Source organism: Haemaphysalis longicornis, unplaced genomic scaffold, assembly GCF_048455015.1.
Source record: "Haemaphysalis longicornis isolate Haplotype H1 unplaced genomic scaffold, Haemaphysalis longicornis Haplotype H1 scaffold_2, whole genome shotgun sequence".
NCBI lineage: Eukaryota > Metazoa > Arthropoda > Arachnida > Ixodida > Ixodidae > Haemaphysalis > Haemaphysalis longicornis.
Window position 1 is genome coordinate 272,315,292 of NW_027526295.1, and position 17,179 is coordinate 272,332,470.

A 17,179-nucleotide genomic window follows, 5' to 3' on the forward strand; every position below is an offset into this window, starting at 1 on the left:
GGCGTCATCTTTAAAAATAAGACATTTTTGCCTCTTTTTATGACTCCAAGAGTAAACCTCGGTTGCGACCCAGGCTGTCCGGGCCTGCCTCCGCATCAGGCGTCAGTCTCTTAGGCAGGAACTGGCCCATACAGTTACGGGGAGTCGCTGCCCTTGGGGCTTTGCCTGCCTCAGTGGGCACTGGCGTACTCACCCACCGCTGCCGTTCTAACTGACCAAAGCTAGGCAGCCGAAGACCAGCCATTTGGCAGGGGCGACCACGGGCAGGTGGCAGTCTAATTTCCCCTCCCTCCCCCCGAATCGACAGACAGACAGACAGACAGACAGACAGACAGACAGACAGACAGACAGACAGACAGACAGACAGACAGACAGACAGACAGACAGACAGACAGACAGACAGACCAAGAATTTCCGTGTTTAATTAGCCATAGAAATACTACCAACTTTAAAAGCTATGCGCCAGTCTAACGCCTATTTATCTATCTATTTATTGTACACATGCTCTCGTTTTTATTTATTGTGCACTTTTGTCACCATGTCTGGAAACCCATATGTATATTCTCTAACCTGTTATGTTCATGTGACAATATTTATGATGTATAAGTTTGCTTGATTTTATACTCATATTGGTTTCACTCGTTTTGTACTAGTCTGAACCACTGAACTCTTTACCGCACCGTTACCCCACCTATTAGATATAGGAGGTCCCCCCGACAGTCGCTGAATTTGGGACCTCCTCCTGCAATGTTTTCATAATTTATTGTTTCTCTGTTCTGCAATAAATTCAGTTCAATTCAATTTAATTTAATCAATGTGGAATTCTGACATTACTCACCTTTCCTAAAGGAATGACTACACCTTTGAGTGTAGTCATTCCCAGTCAAGCCAGCCCCATTTCACTGCGGAACGTTGTGAGAGAGAAACTGACGAGTATGTTCACGAATTCCGTTCACCCGATCGGTGCAGCTGAAGCTGCCCCAAACTTCAGCTTTACAGAGAAACGCAAAAACCAGCCGGTTTTACGGCAACAGAGTCGCATACAACGTCTCCAATGTTGTCTCCAATACGAGTTTCGCCATAAGCGTGTGCATAAATTTCTTGTGAATGCATTATGATCTAAAAATCTGAAGTTCCGGCGGGGCTCAGATGATGACGAGCTCCGATCCAGTGGCGGCGTACTTGTCCTTGTGGTCGTTGAAGAGTTGTATTAGTGCATCTATGTACTGCTGATGCACCCTGTTGACTTCCTCTTCGCTAGGACACTCCACCTTAGGAACCTCCAGGGGCTTCCCCACTGCGCGAAAAAGGGAGCAGTGCAACTTATTTAGAAGCGCGCCAATTTCACTAATGGCATAAACCAACGCCCACATGGTGATATACAGATCACTCTTACGCTTGAGGAAAATTTTGTGTGCAGTGTTTAAGCACGAAAGTACTTCTCTCATGCGCGATCAACCCTTCAGATCCCCTCGATCACCGTCAAGGCGGCCCCTCCATTTTGAACGTTGGAATCTTATCAGGACAGCACACTGTGTAGCTTCCGTTGTGTTTCTCAAGTCGTCCATTTCTATACACCCTTCTTTCTCAGAAAATGTACCCTTAAAATTAGCAGCCCCACAGTATGCAGCATCATGACACACTTATTTTATGTACCAGTCTCCGAGCGCACGTGAGTGCGGGCCTCGGGGCGACCGCTCGGCAGTTAATAAAAGGAATAAATGCCGAGAGCTCCGGTGTGCGTGTTTTGCGACGACCGCCCAGCGTTCCTGGCGCATATTTTTCAAGCCGAGCATACGCACTTAGGGAGATTGGCCAAGATTTCGGTGACCTCCCGGCAGTTATAAAATAAGGAAATGCCGAGGGCTCGTGTGTGCGTGCCTCGAGGGCGACTACTCAGTGTTCCCGACGCACGCTTGCAAACCAAGCGTAGCCACCTAGGAAGATGGGCCAAAATTTCCTCCCCGCCCCCTTGAAAAACAAATCTCCAGCGTTCGCCGTAATCATGGCAACACTTGCTCGAAACGAAAAAAAAAAAAAAACTGCAGTGTTCGCCGTAATTGTGGCAGCGGTTGCTCGGAACAAGAAAGACACGTCATAGCGTACGCCCCTCCAAGGTGATGTCCTATGATTATCACTTCCAAAAAATTAAGAAGGCTCACACTTATAGGAACAATAATAAAGCTCCTCAAAGATACCCAGGCCGTCAAAATTAATCCGGAGCCTAGCTCCCACTACGGCGCGCCTCTTCCCCAGCCTTGCGTCGGCGCCTTGAACCGTACAATCAATCACGTGAGTCTCGGCTAATGCGTACACGTTTATTTCTTCCAGTTCAGGTTGGGTTTGCATTTCCGCCCACTTATCAGTCTTCCTTTCGCATATTCATGTCGCTGATTAAATATATATTCCATTTATTTTTTCCTTTACCTTCCACTTACGGGATTAATTTGCCTTTTACTGAATTGTTCCTTCTATTGTTTTCACTTATATATCTCCTTTGTCTGCGTTCTCAATTATGTCTCTAGGTTCTCCGGTTAGCTCTAGCCCTGTTTGCATCCCATCGCTGACTCTGCCTACGTCCCTCGCTTCCCCATTGTGGCCTAGTTTGCCTTCCTTAGCTTTGCGGGGCCCCCTAAAAAAGGTACCGCTCTCCTACCTAAACGCCACCCCACATTGTTTCGTAGCCTGGGGCTGAAGTGAATCCCGCCCCACTGAAAAGCTTGTATCTGTCTAATGCTGCCCACTACTCTATTTGCATATATCACTTCAAACCCAAGTTCCCTGGCGCTCCTCTGCATCTCGCTGCCTGTTCGGTGATCACGCCCTGCTTTGTCACCTTCGGCACAGTGCAGACTGTTACATCACATCTGGGGCCGTCGCCCGCAGTTCGTTCACCCCTTTTCGCAAGCTCCTGGGCAAGTTTTCCCTCCTCACCCTTGGGAACATTGTTAAACCTCGCGGCAATCACCACAGGATTTCTAGCTTTACTCGACACGGCAAGCTGCCCCTTCACTTTTGTCATCACCGTCTGCATCTTCTGACAGGGGAAACACCCGACCTATACACGCTTATCCCGCTCTACCCTTTCCTACGGCAGCGCTGCTCCTCTTCATGTTTGAATTTCCCGCTATTATTACAACGATATCTTCTGCCACGTGCTGCTCTTTACTGGCACCCTGTTTTTGACTGGATTGTCTGGTGTATCTTGCAGCAAATGCGTCTTTCCTTTTTGTTAATTTACATCCTGGAATAAAGTTTGCTGTTCTTTCGTGCAGGAAACGTCCCTTTTGTTCCGATGAGCGTGACCGTGCCTTACATGCGCATTATCTGTGCCGCATCGGAAGGGCCCGCGTAACAAGAGCGCACGAGCAGATATCGCGAAATTGGCTGCGCGCACCGCCGGGCGTCTACCGTCGGCGCACAAACGCGCTCCAGCGCTCCTAGGGCCCCTCCTTAAGCGCTCTCCGGGCTTACAGCGCCCCGCTGTCGCTGAGGGGAACCACACTCCCGCTCATTGGCAACCGGAACCAGTAAGCCTACGGTCAAACCGCTGCCACCCTTGCGGTATATACCACAACGCCACACCTCGCTTCCAGGGGCGTCCACGGGCGGCGCTGCATGTGCCAGCGGCCACGCGCTGGCAGTGTCGCGTTTCAGTCCATGAGCATTGTACATCAGCAAGGCATGATGCGTCAACTGGTATTCCAAGTTATCCGTTTGCTCCCCAGACCTGCATTCGATTTCTTGTTTGTTGGGGCCAACACCTGGACATTCAAGAACGTGATGTAAAATGCTTCCACCGAATGGAGACACCAAGTCAGATTCCTTAAGGACTTGTTTTCCCGTCAGATGTAGCCAGGCAGAGGGGCCACCACGTGCCAGGAAGAGGTACCGAGAATAGACAAGAGTGACGTCAACGACTGGAGAGTTCTTGTGGAACAATTTGCGACCGACTCTGTCTACGAGAAAGAAGAACACAAGTGGAGACATAATGATCATTCCGTAAGTTCAAATACAGGAGGATCACAAAACCTTGGTGAAGCGGTAACCCAAGTTCTGCGTAGAGCCTCTAACAAAGGTAGTGGAGAGACTGACGATGTCGAGGACCATCACACGACAGGCTCGAGGGGAGCACAGGGCAATGTGCGCCGAGGAGCGCTTTATGAGGGTTACCAGATGCTCCAACCAAAAACCGCCCAATCGTCAAGTCAAACCCGCCCAACGCCAAGAAACTGCGGCTGAATATAGACAAAAATTATCCCAAATGTTTGGAACACATTAAAAAGTTCATTTAAGCTCAAACTTTTCCAGAACGAAGGAAAATCATCTGGAAGTTACGTAACAGGCAACGATCCAGAGAACTAAAACACCTGGCCTCTGTGGCACGCCATAGTGGAGGGCTAGTACACCAGGACATTTTCATCTTTCGCCTTCATAAAAAGAACAGCCGCAGCTGGGATCGGACACAGGTTTCCCATGAGCCTTCACAAAATACAGTAGACACAAGGCGGCAAGAAAGGGCCAAGGTCAGAAACCAGAAACAGCATTGATCAAGGTAAGTACAACACTCAGCGACACAACTTGGTCAATACAGAATACGAGATTCAAACTTGGCTCAAAACTTTTACAACATTCTGTGCTTCTTGCCAAAGCAGATTTAACATGAAGAATACTTTCTAGTGTTTCGTTACACATACGAAATTTTCGTCACTTTTGTCAAAGACACTTGACTGAAAAAGCGTTCCACGGTGGCACTTGATATCGGCAAAGATAAAAGGGAGACGGCAAGCTAAGAGAGGAGAGGAAATATCAAGTTTTCTGCGCTGTTTCTGGCTCTTTTTACGTTTTTAGAGAATTTTATCACGCATATGTCCGACCGGCTATCAATATTTGCGTGCAGAATGGGATATTCAGGCTGAAGCGCTGGAATGGGCGCAGCAGAAATTGGCACACTGCAGGGAATGGCACACAGATTTCACCAGGATGTGGCGGGGGCTGACCTCTAAATCTCGTGTACAGGCTCTTGTTTTGCCTGAACGTAACCTTTTCTCCATCTGTTCCAAAATATCTACGCGGAATTGGTTCACCAAATATCCGTAGGGACGCCTCCAACGCGAACAGGTGTTTTGCTTAAATGCCTAAATTTGGTGCACGTGCTCGAAAATAAAACTCGCCCAACCACCAGAAACTTTTTTTCTAGCCAAACGGAAGTGAATGTCGCCCAATTTAGCGCTTTCTCGCCCAATTTGGTAACCCTGCGGGTTACTGCGGTTGCTGGGTCAATGACTGCAGCGAAAAAAAGCGAAAAAAACCTGCAGCCAATCATAAAGCATCTTGCCAACGAGAAGCTGCGCCTGTTGGTGTCAGATAAAGAAGGCACTTTTTCGTTCCAGCGGAAGGGAAATTCCAGGAAAAGAGAGAAGCTGCGATACCGAACTTCATGTAATTCCTGGACAAAGCCAGAAGACTTAAGTCCGAGCCGTGGAATTAACAAAGAAGCAAAAGACAACAAGATTGCTCTCGGACGTCAAAAAGGCACCTGGCCATTCGTTGAAAGCATTTGTTGTTGCAAAGACGCACAAGCAAGGGTTTAGTACCACTGTTCTCAACACGGCACTTCGCGTCACGCGGTGTCTGGCTATCTACAGAAGTACTCAGTCATTGACAGACCTGTTCGTGGTTCTAACTATATGGAAGTTGGCTAAGGGAAGATAGCACACAGGGTGTTGAGGTGTTCAGCGTTGATTTTGAGGACCTATATTATTTCATTCCGCAGGACCACCTAATTTCGTTGCGTCCGTAACTGCGAATGCGAGGACAGCGACGAACAAGCCTTTATTGACGTGTGCGGAATATCCGTGGAAAGGTTCTTGGAAGTCCTGGAATGCTATCTAAAAGCGACCGTGATCAACTGGAACATCAGGGCGTTTGTCCAACGTTCCGGTGTGTGCATTGGCTTTAGGTTTGCTCCAGTGCTCAGCACCATCTCCCCCGGAAAGGTGCACACAGGAAGACAAAGCCCCATGAACGGAGTGGAGAAAGTCTTCAGGCGCGTGGACGACTATCTGGCAGTAGTGGACGGAATGGATTTCAGCAAGACCCTGGAAAGGGTGGTGCAAGTTATCAAAGAACATCGCTTGGATGTGAAGTTCACCTCTGAGGCCCCGGAGGATAGCCAGATTAAATTCCCGGATCTGGAGGAATTTCAGGGCGGACATGTTTGCTGGTAGTACAACTCAAGGACCAAATTATCGCTTCTCGGCTACCAGTCGGCACACTTCAAGATAGTAACAAATGGCCTCACCACTTCGTGGATTGCAGCGGCGCTGAATAAGAGCTACGTGCAAAACACAGCAGGAAGTGTTTCTGAACAGGTAAAGACTGAATGAAGCCGGGTATCCTTTGTCAATTGTGCGAGCGGAAGCGCAGAATATCCTGAAGCGCTTCAAACAAGAAAAGGAACAGGCACAAAGGACGGGCGAGGACGCACCACGCAAGAAGGTGGCCGTCATATTGTATATACATGTCCTTTTGCACCGGCTAAAGAAGGTCGAAACCCGGTACAGACCCAACGTGGTTCTGTCGGCAAGTAACAGGCTCAGCGGCGGCATTTGTCCAGCCGTTCAAAAGCGATTGCAAGGAGAAAACCAACGCGTGCGGTCAACGTGCGCGGTAAAAGACATGGAGAGGTTCATCAGTTGCGCATGCGGGTTCGTGTACAACATTCCTATCGCATGCGAACGCACGTATATTGGACAGACCGGGAGGTGTTTAAACAAAAGTTTGAGCTAAGTTTGAAAGTAGTCTCCTTCAACTTGCATTTACATACCCAGCTTTCTCGCTCAAAATTCCGACCTCTCAGGAACCTAGGAAAACCACTTCAGTAAAGTGATATTAGGCACAAAGCAAGAAGTCAACGTAGAGATGAAAACACTAGAAGAAGATTCCAGGATTCTGAATATTTTATGTGCAGTTCGGTGTCAAATCTTACTCCCCATGCGTTTCTATGGGATAGTTTCCATGGCTCAGGAACCTAGCCGCAAAGCGTGCAAGACTTGAAACTGTGCGCACAGCACGTTTTCACCCCCAATATTAGCAGCGCAAAATAACTTTCGATTACGCTAAATAACTGCAAAGTAATCGCTGTTGAAAGGACTGCCATGAGCGGGAAAGCTGCACATGAGCGGCGCACTGCAACGATTGCGGGGACCGCGCATGTAGCCCCCCAATCGACCAGAGAACCATGCTGTTTAAAAACAAAGACATTTTGTCAAGAGATATCATGGAAAATATCCTACCGCCTTTGGCTCCCTGGAACCGCCCTTATGTCACGGACTCTACGGCCACCCATGCCGTCCCTCGTAACACCCACCCCGTCCGCGCAGCCCGCATCAGAGCCCTCCGGAACAGTAAACGCACCCACGAAATTGATATTTACACCGACGCAAGCATAGTTCATCCACTAGTTGTCACCGTATGGACATCACCTGATCTCCCCGCCATCCAAGGCAAACGAAACCTTGATATTCCATGTACTACCATTTTGGAAGCGGAACTCAATGCCATCATTCAAGCCATCATCTTCCTCATGTTCGACTTTCACTCCTCCGTCCCTTGACAAATACGCATCCTGACCGACTCATTCGATGCGCTCAAGATTCTACGAAGTCCCACATCGACCAATCTCATTGTCAACAAAATCCTGCATCAGATATCCATCCTACAATCTAGCGGCATCCATCTTCGCATCGACTGGGCGCCTGGCCACGAGGAGTCATCACCGGGGAGCCAGGCAGCCCATACGGGCGCGCGGGAGTGTATAACCTCCAGTCCTCCGCTGCTACCCGACTTGGCTCCTCCGCCTCCAGAGAAATTACCACCGGCCATACAGATTCTACGCTACAAAAAAGAAAAAAAGACCGCCTGAAGACCCTCACTCCAACCGTCTTTTTATCTGCTCTGCCCCCGCTCCCAAGATCAGCCGAAATTTTTATGAACAAATATTTTGCCAATACTAGCTTAACCCCAGAGACATTCCGTAAATGGTACACCCCATCCCTGCCGCCTCGATGTCCCTTCTGCTCCTCCCTCACACCCGCCAATCTCCAGCACCTAATTTGGCACTGTCCGAAATTTACGCGTTACAGAACCTTCAACCCTCCTCTAAATGCCTCCTCCTCATACATCGACCCTCGAACACTGGAACCCTCCACGCTGACTTTAATTGCGCACTACTCCCTAGAAAGCGGTCTAGCGCGAGCAGATTAGAGCCGTGAGCCTGCTCTCCTCACCCCACGTGGCCTCTTCCGCCTTCGTAAGGAGCCAGCCAGCTTCAACTTGAGCGGTTTATTTTCAAGATGTCCCAATCTACGAACATCCCACCCTCTACTCAAGCTTCCCCCTCTTGACCTAGCGTCTTCCTGATGTAATATAGGCTTTCTCCTCCTTTCTGCTCCTTTTACATGCATAAAAAACAAGTTCGTTCGTCCGTCCACCACCCTTCATGAGAGCGAGATAGCACTCTTCTCGATAACAGTTAAGCCGGGGGGGGGGGGGGGGCAGAAAAGATGGAGTTCCGCACGTGTCGAAGTACGACAGCTGTGTTGAACGCAATTCTTGTGAAATTTGTTTTTGATTTGAGTGCACGACGCGGTGAGTGCGCGCAGGCGAGAAAATTTGGCTATTCGTATGAATTATTTCCTGAATAACAATCAGTTGTTAGTCTGTGCCGTGTCCTGTAGTACACGGGCTTCTTTCTGTGTCCTCTTGTTACCGCGCAGTTATATTATGAATTAGTACCAACTCGCCCAATACATTGTACTTATAAAAGAGAACGATGAAACTTTGAATATGGTACGGAGATAGAAAAAAGATTCGGACAAAAAAATACCGCACAACGAGCAAATCAAGAAGCGCTCGCTGCTACTGAAACTATCCCCTCCCGTCTCCACAATAACCGCTGCAGCACGAAGATTACATGCCAAACATATATTCTTCTTTTAACGAAGGCATAGTTGCAGCAGAAGAGGACATAATCCAGACAGACCTAGCGTGATATAGGGTCACGCAGCCTGAAATAAAATGTAAGGCTTTCATTACTCCGCATGCAAGGTCTTAAGTGTTTCCGTGAATTTACAATGCGAAGCTTTTTTCGTCCGAAATGAAATGGCGAAGGGTAGATGCCAAAGCCGCTACAGTCAGAATTCCAAACTGCAGGAAGGTCAAAGCTCAACGAGTCAAAGTCCAAGCCATATGCGAGCCAAAGTCTAAACTTAGAAGGCGACGACCAACGAATCCCTCATTAATAAGCTTCATCGCCACGATCATGCATCCCCAGGAAGTGCATGGTTTTTGGGCTCACCACTATTATGCTGGTGCTGCTGATGACGGCGGGGTGGAGGTGCGGTGATGGCGGGTCCGAAATGTCGGCTCCTACTTGTTGTACGCATGTTTTGCTTGACGTACAGGGATGCATCACATTCTGTGGTAAAAATTTCAGGCCTATCTCTCAGTGATATGGCTCTGGAATTGCGGAAGTTTTCCGCGCGTGTACTGGGAGTAGAGAATAAGATACGTGAATATTGGAAGCAGCGGTATTCGATGGTGGTAAGGGAGCACGACGGATACGGTATCGTACTCCCAACAATGTTGCGGTGATGATGAGTGGAGCTCCATCTCACTGATTTCAAGCGCTGTTCGTATGACCTGTGATTTGTCAGTAGAGGGTATAATAGAACCTTAATACAGTACTCACCGACCACAACGATGCGTTTACGGCGAGGCACCAACCCGAAGGAGTACTGGAAGAAGCCTCGACCCCAGAACAGCGGCGGCGTAAATCCCGTCAAGCGCTGGTACCAGACAATTAGGCGTCGCAGCCATGAGTCGTCGGAGAGTTCTGCTTTCTTGAAGAGTTCGTTCTCACCAAAAGCGAAGACGGGCACTAGAGGAGCCCTGCACGCATGGCAACCATGCTGCCTGCTCAAAAACAATCACCCGCTCAGAGGGCCGCTGAAAGTGATGTTTCCAAGCCTTATTTGTGCATGCTTTGAAACATTTAAGCCATGTAGTCCTATATTTGACCGTTGAACGCAATTCTCGAAGAGTTTTAGCTGATCTGTAAAAAGTGGTGCCTTTCATGGCGGCTACCTACCGTAGTGGTGTCAAAGTGACTTTGCATGTGTCTTCATGCTATCTCAGCATTCAAAATGTGTTTTTTTCACCCATTCTACGTTAAATGTCTACTTTTTGTTGGTTCTGGCACAGGTTATAGATGCGAAAGATGCTAGTAACATCCGAAATTTGGCACCGGCGAATCCCCAGAGTATGCATATTCGACATCAGCGAATCGTTCGAAAGGACGGTTTATGCAAAACTGCATTTTCGAACGCGTTGCCTTTTTAATAATGCGTGTATATAACGGCTGAAAAACTCCAGAATATGACTTGAGAATTTTAATATTACAAAAAGAATTCTAAAATAAAAATTTTTCTTCAGTATCACAGTGTTTGCCTAAATTTTCGGAATTACTTCAGCCGCCATGCTAACGCACTCTGTATAGCGTACTCGAATATGGAAGGCAGACAGATACAAGCTTCACGATACCTAGTGCACACGACTTGGCTTATTATTCAGGGTCTTTTTTAGAGTTTGCAGACCGTATGACGGGTGATTGTAAGAATTGAGAAGCAGAGGTTAGTTTCTGAGCGTATGATTCCACATTTAGTAAATACACCTGTCTGCAGCAACGTACTATCGGCGTCAAATGAAACGCGAACACCAAAATATGAACCATAACACCCAAATAGCGCGATTTCTTTCCATGCAAGCCAAAATGACGAGTGACTTAGTTACGAAAACAAATTTGGGAAATGTGGATCTCCAAATATAGCAATGGCGTGCCATTACAAGAACTCTAACAGTATTTCTCCAGTTTGCACTTTCTGGTTCATATTTTCATGTTGGCGTTTCATTTGACGCCGATAGTACATATCTGCGTGGCATTACGCAGCACTTGTTGCCGATTACTGTTACACGCTTTACTGGGACCACCTTGCATTACGCCATGGTCAAACCGCATTCTCATGTTATTTTGTTCGTCCCTTGTACATTTTAAAGTCTAGCGCCGTATTGAAATACAACTTGAAGAACGAGAAAGGCACATTACAATGACGCGTCAAATAGTTTCCAATGAAGCATGAAGCAACATTGATGCCGTGTAGGGCGCTATAGCAAAAATTGCGCGGAACTACGTAAAATACTCTCCAGGGAACATGTTCTGAACGGGGCCGGAGGTGCCGATATTTTTTTATCTTTACCACCCCTCCCCCTTTTCTTTTTTCTTTTCTCCGAATGCAGCAACTTTAAATGAATACTAAAAAAAGCGCGATCACGGTGGCCCGTAAATGCCATGGTCCTGCATGAAAAACCTGCATGAAAAAAAAACCTGCATAAAAAAAAAACGCATATTCAAAACAAGCAATTGATGACATCCATGTTTCCTCCTCTCCCACCCCAACGCGCGATGCGCTTTCGGATGACAGGGCACACATATCTGGCCATGTCCCGGTCCCCCACATACCCGTGCTTCATCGCCGCGCGAATGAAGCCCTTGCGTTTGGTCAGGATCAGCTTGTAGCTCCCGGGGCGGGTTAGGCGCGCTTCGGCGTCTCCGCCCACAGATAGAACAGCCGCCTCTCCCGGCGTTTTGCTGCCGAGGATGCAGTCTAAGCTTTCCCGGGATGCGACACCTGCGCCTGCGATCAAGCGTCGGTGAGCGGTGGTTAGCGCATTTAGACGGCAATTAAGGATGACAAATTTTATTTATTTATTTAATTATTTATTATTTTTTTACAATATTGCCAGTCTCTGACGAAACCGAAACAGGGGGCCAGTTCTTGAATACAGTGAACACTAGTTAGATTCTTTCACGCGGGAAATAAGCAGTACCTTTTAAAGGCAGAAAATAACGACGCCAATTACGCACAAAGAGTGGACCGTACATAAATTCTTTCATGCATCACATAAGACTGCAACACTTTAAATTATTGAGACTGAATTGAAGTATGGCAACGTTTAAATAACTTTCGGGAAATTTAATTTAGGCCTGTGCTGCAATCCTTGACGGTGGCTACGGTTAAAAAGTGTAGTGAAAATTATGCACAATATCTCAGGAACATCTTGAAGTAATTCAAGTATGGCGGAAGCTGTAGCGCCGCCATCCCCAATTAATTCGATTCATTCTTCTTCTTAGAAAGGCCCGTTGCGTTGACAACTGTGTTGACCTAGGCAGCCTGTGTGTTTCCACAGTGTGCGGTTTGCCTCTGGGAATGATTATGGCGTGAAATATTAGGAGCACTTTGGTGAGAAAATCACGCTGTCTCGACGGACCGACAGCTAACAAAGAACAGAGAAAGACCGAGCGCGTGTAGAGAGCGGTGACGTCAAGCCGGTCTAAAGCTGGCGGCGCCTTTGGCGTGTTGGCTATGGTGGCTTTGGTGGCACTGCATTCGCGCCGCTGAAGACCACAAGCTGCGTGCAGTACTGTAGAGGCTGCATACCTCTCAGTCAATCCTCATCTAACTCACCGTGGCAATCTACGGATGCAGGCCAGTGATAGGCGACCAGAGTCGTTGAGGCCTCGGACGCCATTTCCGCCCCGCTGCACGATCCAGATGGACCAGCGTCAGTACGCTGCCTCCGTAGAATGTACGGTGAATTTGACGCGAGATAGCTGCGAGCTGCGTAGTCCTAAGGGGTTTCTTGCAGCTTATGAAATGAACTACAATAGCTAGGGAGACGTAAAGTCGAGGCGCTGCCTGCTTGTATCCGGTCTAGCCCCACGCGGCCATTGTGCGGCTTCCGGACCCGTCCTGTCACGTGTTGCAAAATGAAGTGTGTAGCGTGAGCAGGCGGAAAAAGACGACAAAAAGCCGATACTGGCGGGCCGCAAAAAGAGCGACAGGCAGCCAATTGTGCTGCTGAAGCGAAAACGGGACCACAAAGACGATTCAAACGCAAAGCATGGTCGTCAGGGTGTGCGAGGGGAATTGGAGTGAGTGAGTGAATAAACTTTATTGTGCCAAAAACTGGGGGAGGAGAGGGGTGATATGAGGTGTTCCGCGGGTTCTTTCCCACCAGATGGCAGCCAGGAGCCCGTGCGCTCTAGCGGCATCCTCAGGTAGTCGGACGGCTTGTAGTTGGGACTTCGCGTCGGAGCTGAGCAGCATTGCCCCCCACTGCTCCATATTATTTAGGATAAATCTCTGTGATGTGGGTGTTGTACGAATGGTGTGCTTTGGGCAGGTCCAAGTGATATGATGGAGGTTAGCTTTGGTGGAGGACCAGTGGCACCAGTCTTTATCGAGGTGAGGATAGAGGCGGTTGTAGGCGGCGGGGTTGGGGAATGTGTTAGACTGTAAAAGCCTCCATGTCACAGATTACCACCTAGTCAGGGAGTGATGTGGCGCCAGACAGGTGAGGTAACCTAAACGGTAATGATTGGTTATTTTCTTACATGGGACTAGCCTCTCCCTGCCCCCCTGGTGAGCACACGCTCGAAAGAGTCAAGGTGGTTCTGACAGCTAAACACTCGGGCCACCTCATGAGCGCACTCTTTTCCCGGCAGAGACGAATGGGCTGGAGTCCATATAAGTTGGACATTACGTAAGCAGAAACCCTTGTACCGGTGAAGTGCGCGTTCAGCTTCTGGGGGGATTCTACCCATGGCAAAGTTTCGGAGTGCCGTTTTGGAGTCGCTGAATATTATCTTGGCAGATGCGGAAGGGAGCGCTAGTGCAATGAACATTTGTTCCCCTGTTTCCGGGTGAATCGTGCCTATTGATCCAGATACGTCAGAGTTGCCCTCTCGGTCTGCGACTGCGATGTCCATGGCTTTCTGGTCTGGGTAGTCGGCCGCACCGACGTAGAGCACGCGTAGAGGCGCCGTTGTAAGGCTTGCGACCGTGGTTTGACGTTGTGCTGGGGATGCATATTTCGAGGATAAGAGGATATGTGTATATGCCCCCTTCGATCATTCGTTAGTGCCACCTTGTCTCCGTGCTGTGTGAGGTGCTTGATGTTTAGCGGTTGCAGAATTAAGTGGCCGGTCAAGCTCCCGCGAGGCGCTGAAGTTGCGCAGTGCGTTGCGCTTCCACAAGTTCATCGAGAATATCCAGAGCTAGGAAGCGTTCCGTAGAAGCTGCGATGGGGATGCCTAAGGCCTGTTTTAGGCTTTGCAAAAAATTCAGTCTAGCTTGTATCTCTCAGTTTTCTTGAGATCCAGAAATGGAGCCACGTAGGGGATGCGGCTAATGATGCAGGCTTGCACCAGGTGCAGTAAGTTCGCTTCCTTTGTACCGTGGTGGCGGCGGAATACGAGCCGGGCTATCTGCTGCCTACTTGATTGAAGTGGCCGAATAGTTTCTGCGTTGGAGCAATTTTCCTGTAAGCGTAAGCCAAGAACTCGGAGGCATTCCACCAATGCGATACGATGAGCCCCGATATGTAGTCGAATATCAGGTGGTGTGCTGACTAGGTCGTAGCCCCGCAGATGATGTTGGTATACAAGTAACTCAGATTTTTGTGGAGAACAAGTTAAGCCCCTTGGGGTAACGTAGGCAGCAACGATGTTTATGGCTTCTTGCAGAATGTGCTCTATCTCGCCGTCGTTGCCGCCAGCCATCCAGAGAATGACATAATCTGCATAAACGCTGTGGTGGAGGCCAGGTAGAGAGGCAGGCTTTGAAGGAAGGTTGATGATAGCCACGTTAGAAAGAAAAGGTGATAAAACCCAGCCTTGACGTGGTTTTGCTACCGATGTTAATGAATGGAGATTCAATACCACCGACAGTTAGTTTAGCGGTGCGGTGGGAGAGGAATTCTCGAACGTAATTGTATGCCTGGTCTCCGACCCCGAGAGCGGCTAGTTTCTGAAGGATGGCCAAATGACGAACGTTGTCGAAAGCTTTCGTAAGGTGCAAACCTACAATGGCCCGGGTGTCGAGTTGTAAACATCCCTGGTGATCAATCATATTATGCTTAAGGCAAAGCATCACGTCTTGTGTGGATAACTTCGAGAGGAACCCTGTCATTACATGCGGAGAGAGTTGGCAGGACTCCATGTAATTGTTCAGCCACCCCAGTACTACATGTTCGAACAATTCACCCACACACGAGGTGAGGGAGGTAGCCAGGAGGTTTCCAAGATGTAGCTGCTTCTGTGTCGTCGTAATAAGCGTTATATTTGCAGTCTTCTAGCCAGCTGGGACAGCGCCCGTTTCCCAGCAATGATTAAAGTAGCTTGTGAAAGCTTCAATGAAGCTATCATCCAGGTTCCTGAGTGTCGTATTGGTAACCCCATCGGGGCCCGGGAAAGACTCGACGCGTAATTCACGTATAGCCGCCAGCACCTCCGCTGTCGTGATGGGGCAACCGATGTCCGTATTCATAACACTGATATATGGGGGCAGAGGGTGGGAAGTGCCAGATTTAAATTTGCTATTCTACAGGTCCTGGAGTAGCTCATTGTCACTGCCATCACATGAATGGAGGAGAGCTCGAAGGTTGCTTGCTACGCTGTGTTATCTTGCTCTTCTCTGGGTCGAGAAGACAATGTAATGTATACCATGTCCGGGAGACGCACATCTAAGTGTCCATGCGGTGGAAGGGGGTTTACCAGTTCTGCCGAGTGAGGCGGGTGGCGTGAGATTCAATATTCTGATTGAGTCTGGCCAAGCGGCGACGTAAGGAACGATTATTCAGTTTCTGTTTCTGGAGGCAGGCCAGTTAAATTTCGCCCCTCCATCTTCTTGGCGAACTGATGGAGACGAAATAGTGATGTTCTTTTGATGGGCGAGCCGAGAGGACGATCTCGACTCGCTCCGATGACCGACGACCGAGGCTTGGAGCGGGTGAGGGATGAGGACTGCCTTCCTTGCTGGATATTAGGTTTATTTACACTATTTACATTACTCCAAGTTTACATCAGGTCAGAGTGACGGTTACATTGTCACTCTGACAGCAGCAGCCTGTTCGGCCGAGATCAATGCTGAACTAGATCCCCTCTCGACCGACCCCCGAGAAAATCCAACACTCCGGTTTTGATAACAAAAACCCCGCCTCCAAGAAGGGGGCGTACAAGAAAGAAAGAAAAACCCTTTAAACAATTAATAGAAACCATTGATTGGCCACAGGAACCAGCCAATCACACATGTGTCCCCACCTGCGGTCACGTGACCCAACTCTCTCTCCTATGCACTCATAGTGCGTTTCCCACGCACGCTGTTGCACCCGGCCAGAAAATACAGGACATCTGCGGCCTAAAGTGAACCAACCATTACTTTCAGCGGGCGGCATCTGCCCAAAAGCCAAGCCGAGGGCCCGGAGCGGTCCTCGCGCGGCTGACCTCCCTCCGCGCGGCGCCACCCGCGACGCCGTGCGTCTGCGCGCGCGGCGGGACAACGAGGGTTGCTAATTCCCTCCCAGACGAAGGGCGCCGCCGCCTGCCGCCAGTCCCACCGGAAGACGCGCTTCAGGCCCACTCGGTGGTCTCCGAGGCGATTGACCCGTCAACGACCAACGCCGCCGCCGGAGTCAAAGATTTTCCAAACTTACACCGCGCGCGCTTTCAACACTAAGAGATACGATAATCTGGCTTCCCGTCAGCTTGTTATGACGAGCGACCCAGCCACCTTCGACGCGACAGATGTACGAGGCTAAGCATCCCCGTCCTTTGACACACAAAAGGACGGGCACAACACAAGCTCTCCGCGGCTCCGAACTTGGCGTCCGTGCGGCTACATGAAAGGGACACAGGATCGTAGCTACCAGCGGAGGCGACGCCAATACATGAGCCACTGGCGGCCTTCATTAATTACATGCGGAGCCCGAACTTAACACCTCCGCACTAAGAAAGTTGTGCGTACACTAGCTGTACGTACAACATTAACTCTCACTGCACGTTATGTCTTACTGCAGAGCCAGAACTAAAAAAAACACTCAAGCAGTTACGCGAGTACAATTCAAAGTAAATACAAATTACATAACAGTACAACAATACAAAATTAACCCGGTACACACCAACCCAACTAGCACAACGCGCCGGCCAACTGCACCAAAAACGGATACAACACGGCATACTAAGTGCCTTGGCCTAGCCATGGCTTGCGCAACATCAAAC

The 17,179-nt window shown here is 49.1% G+C and overlaps 1 protein-coding gene across 1 annotated transcript in view; it reads right to left on the bottom strand.

The window, feature by feature from the left end:
* Window positions 1–1,067: 1,067 nt before the first annotated feature.
* LOC144170724 (2-acylglycerol O-acyltransferase 2-like) overlaps window positions 1,068–17,179 on the bottom strand; it is a 39,466-nt gene continuing 23,354 nt past the window's right edge. The window contains exons 4-6 of the mRNA XM_077700702.1: window positions 11,582–11,756; window positions 9,755–9,954; window positions 1,068–1,297 (exon numbers count right to left, since the gene is read on the bottom strand). Of these exons, the coding sequence (XP_077556828.1) occupies window positions 1,146–1,297; window positions 9,755–9,954; window positions 11,582–11,756 (527 nt within the window). The 3' untranslated portion in view covers window positions 1,068–1,145. The remainder of the gene's footprint in view (window positions 1,298–9,754; window positions 9,955–11,581; window positions 11,757–17,179) is intronic.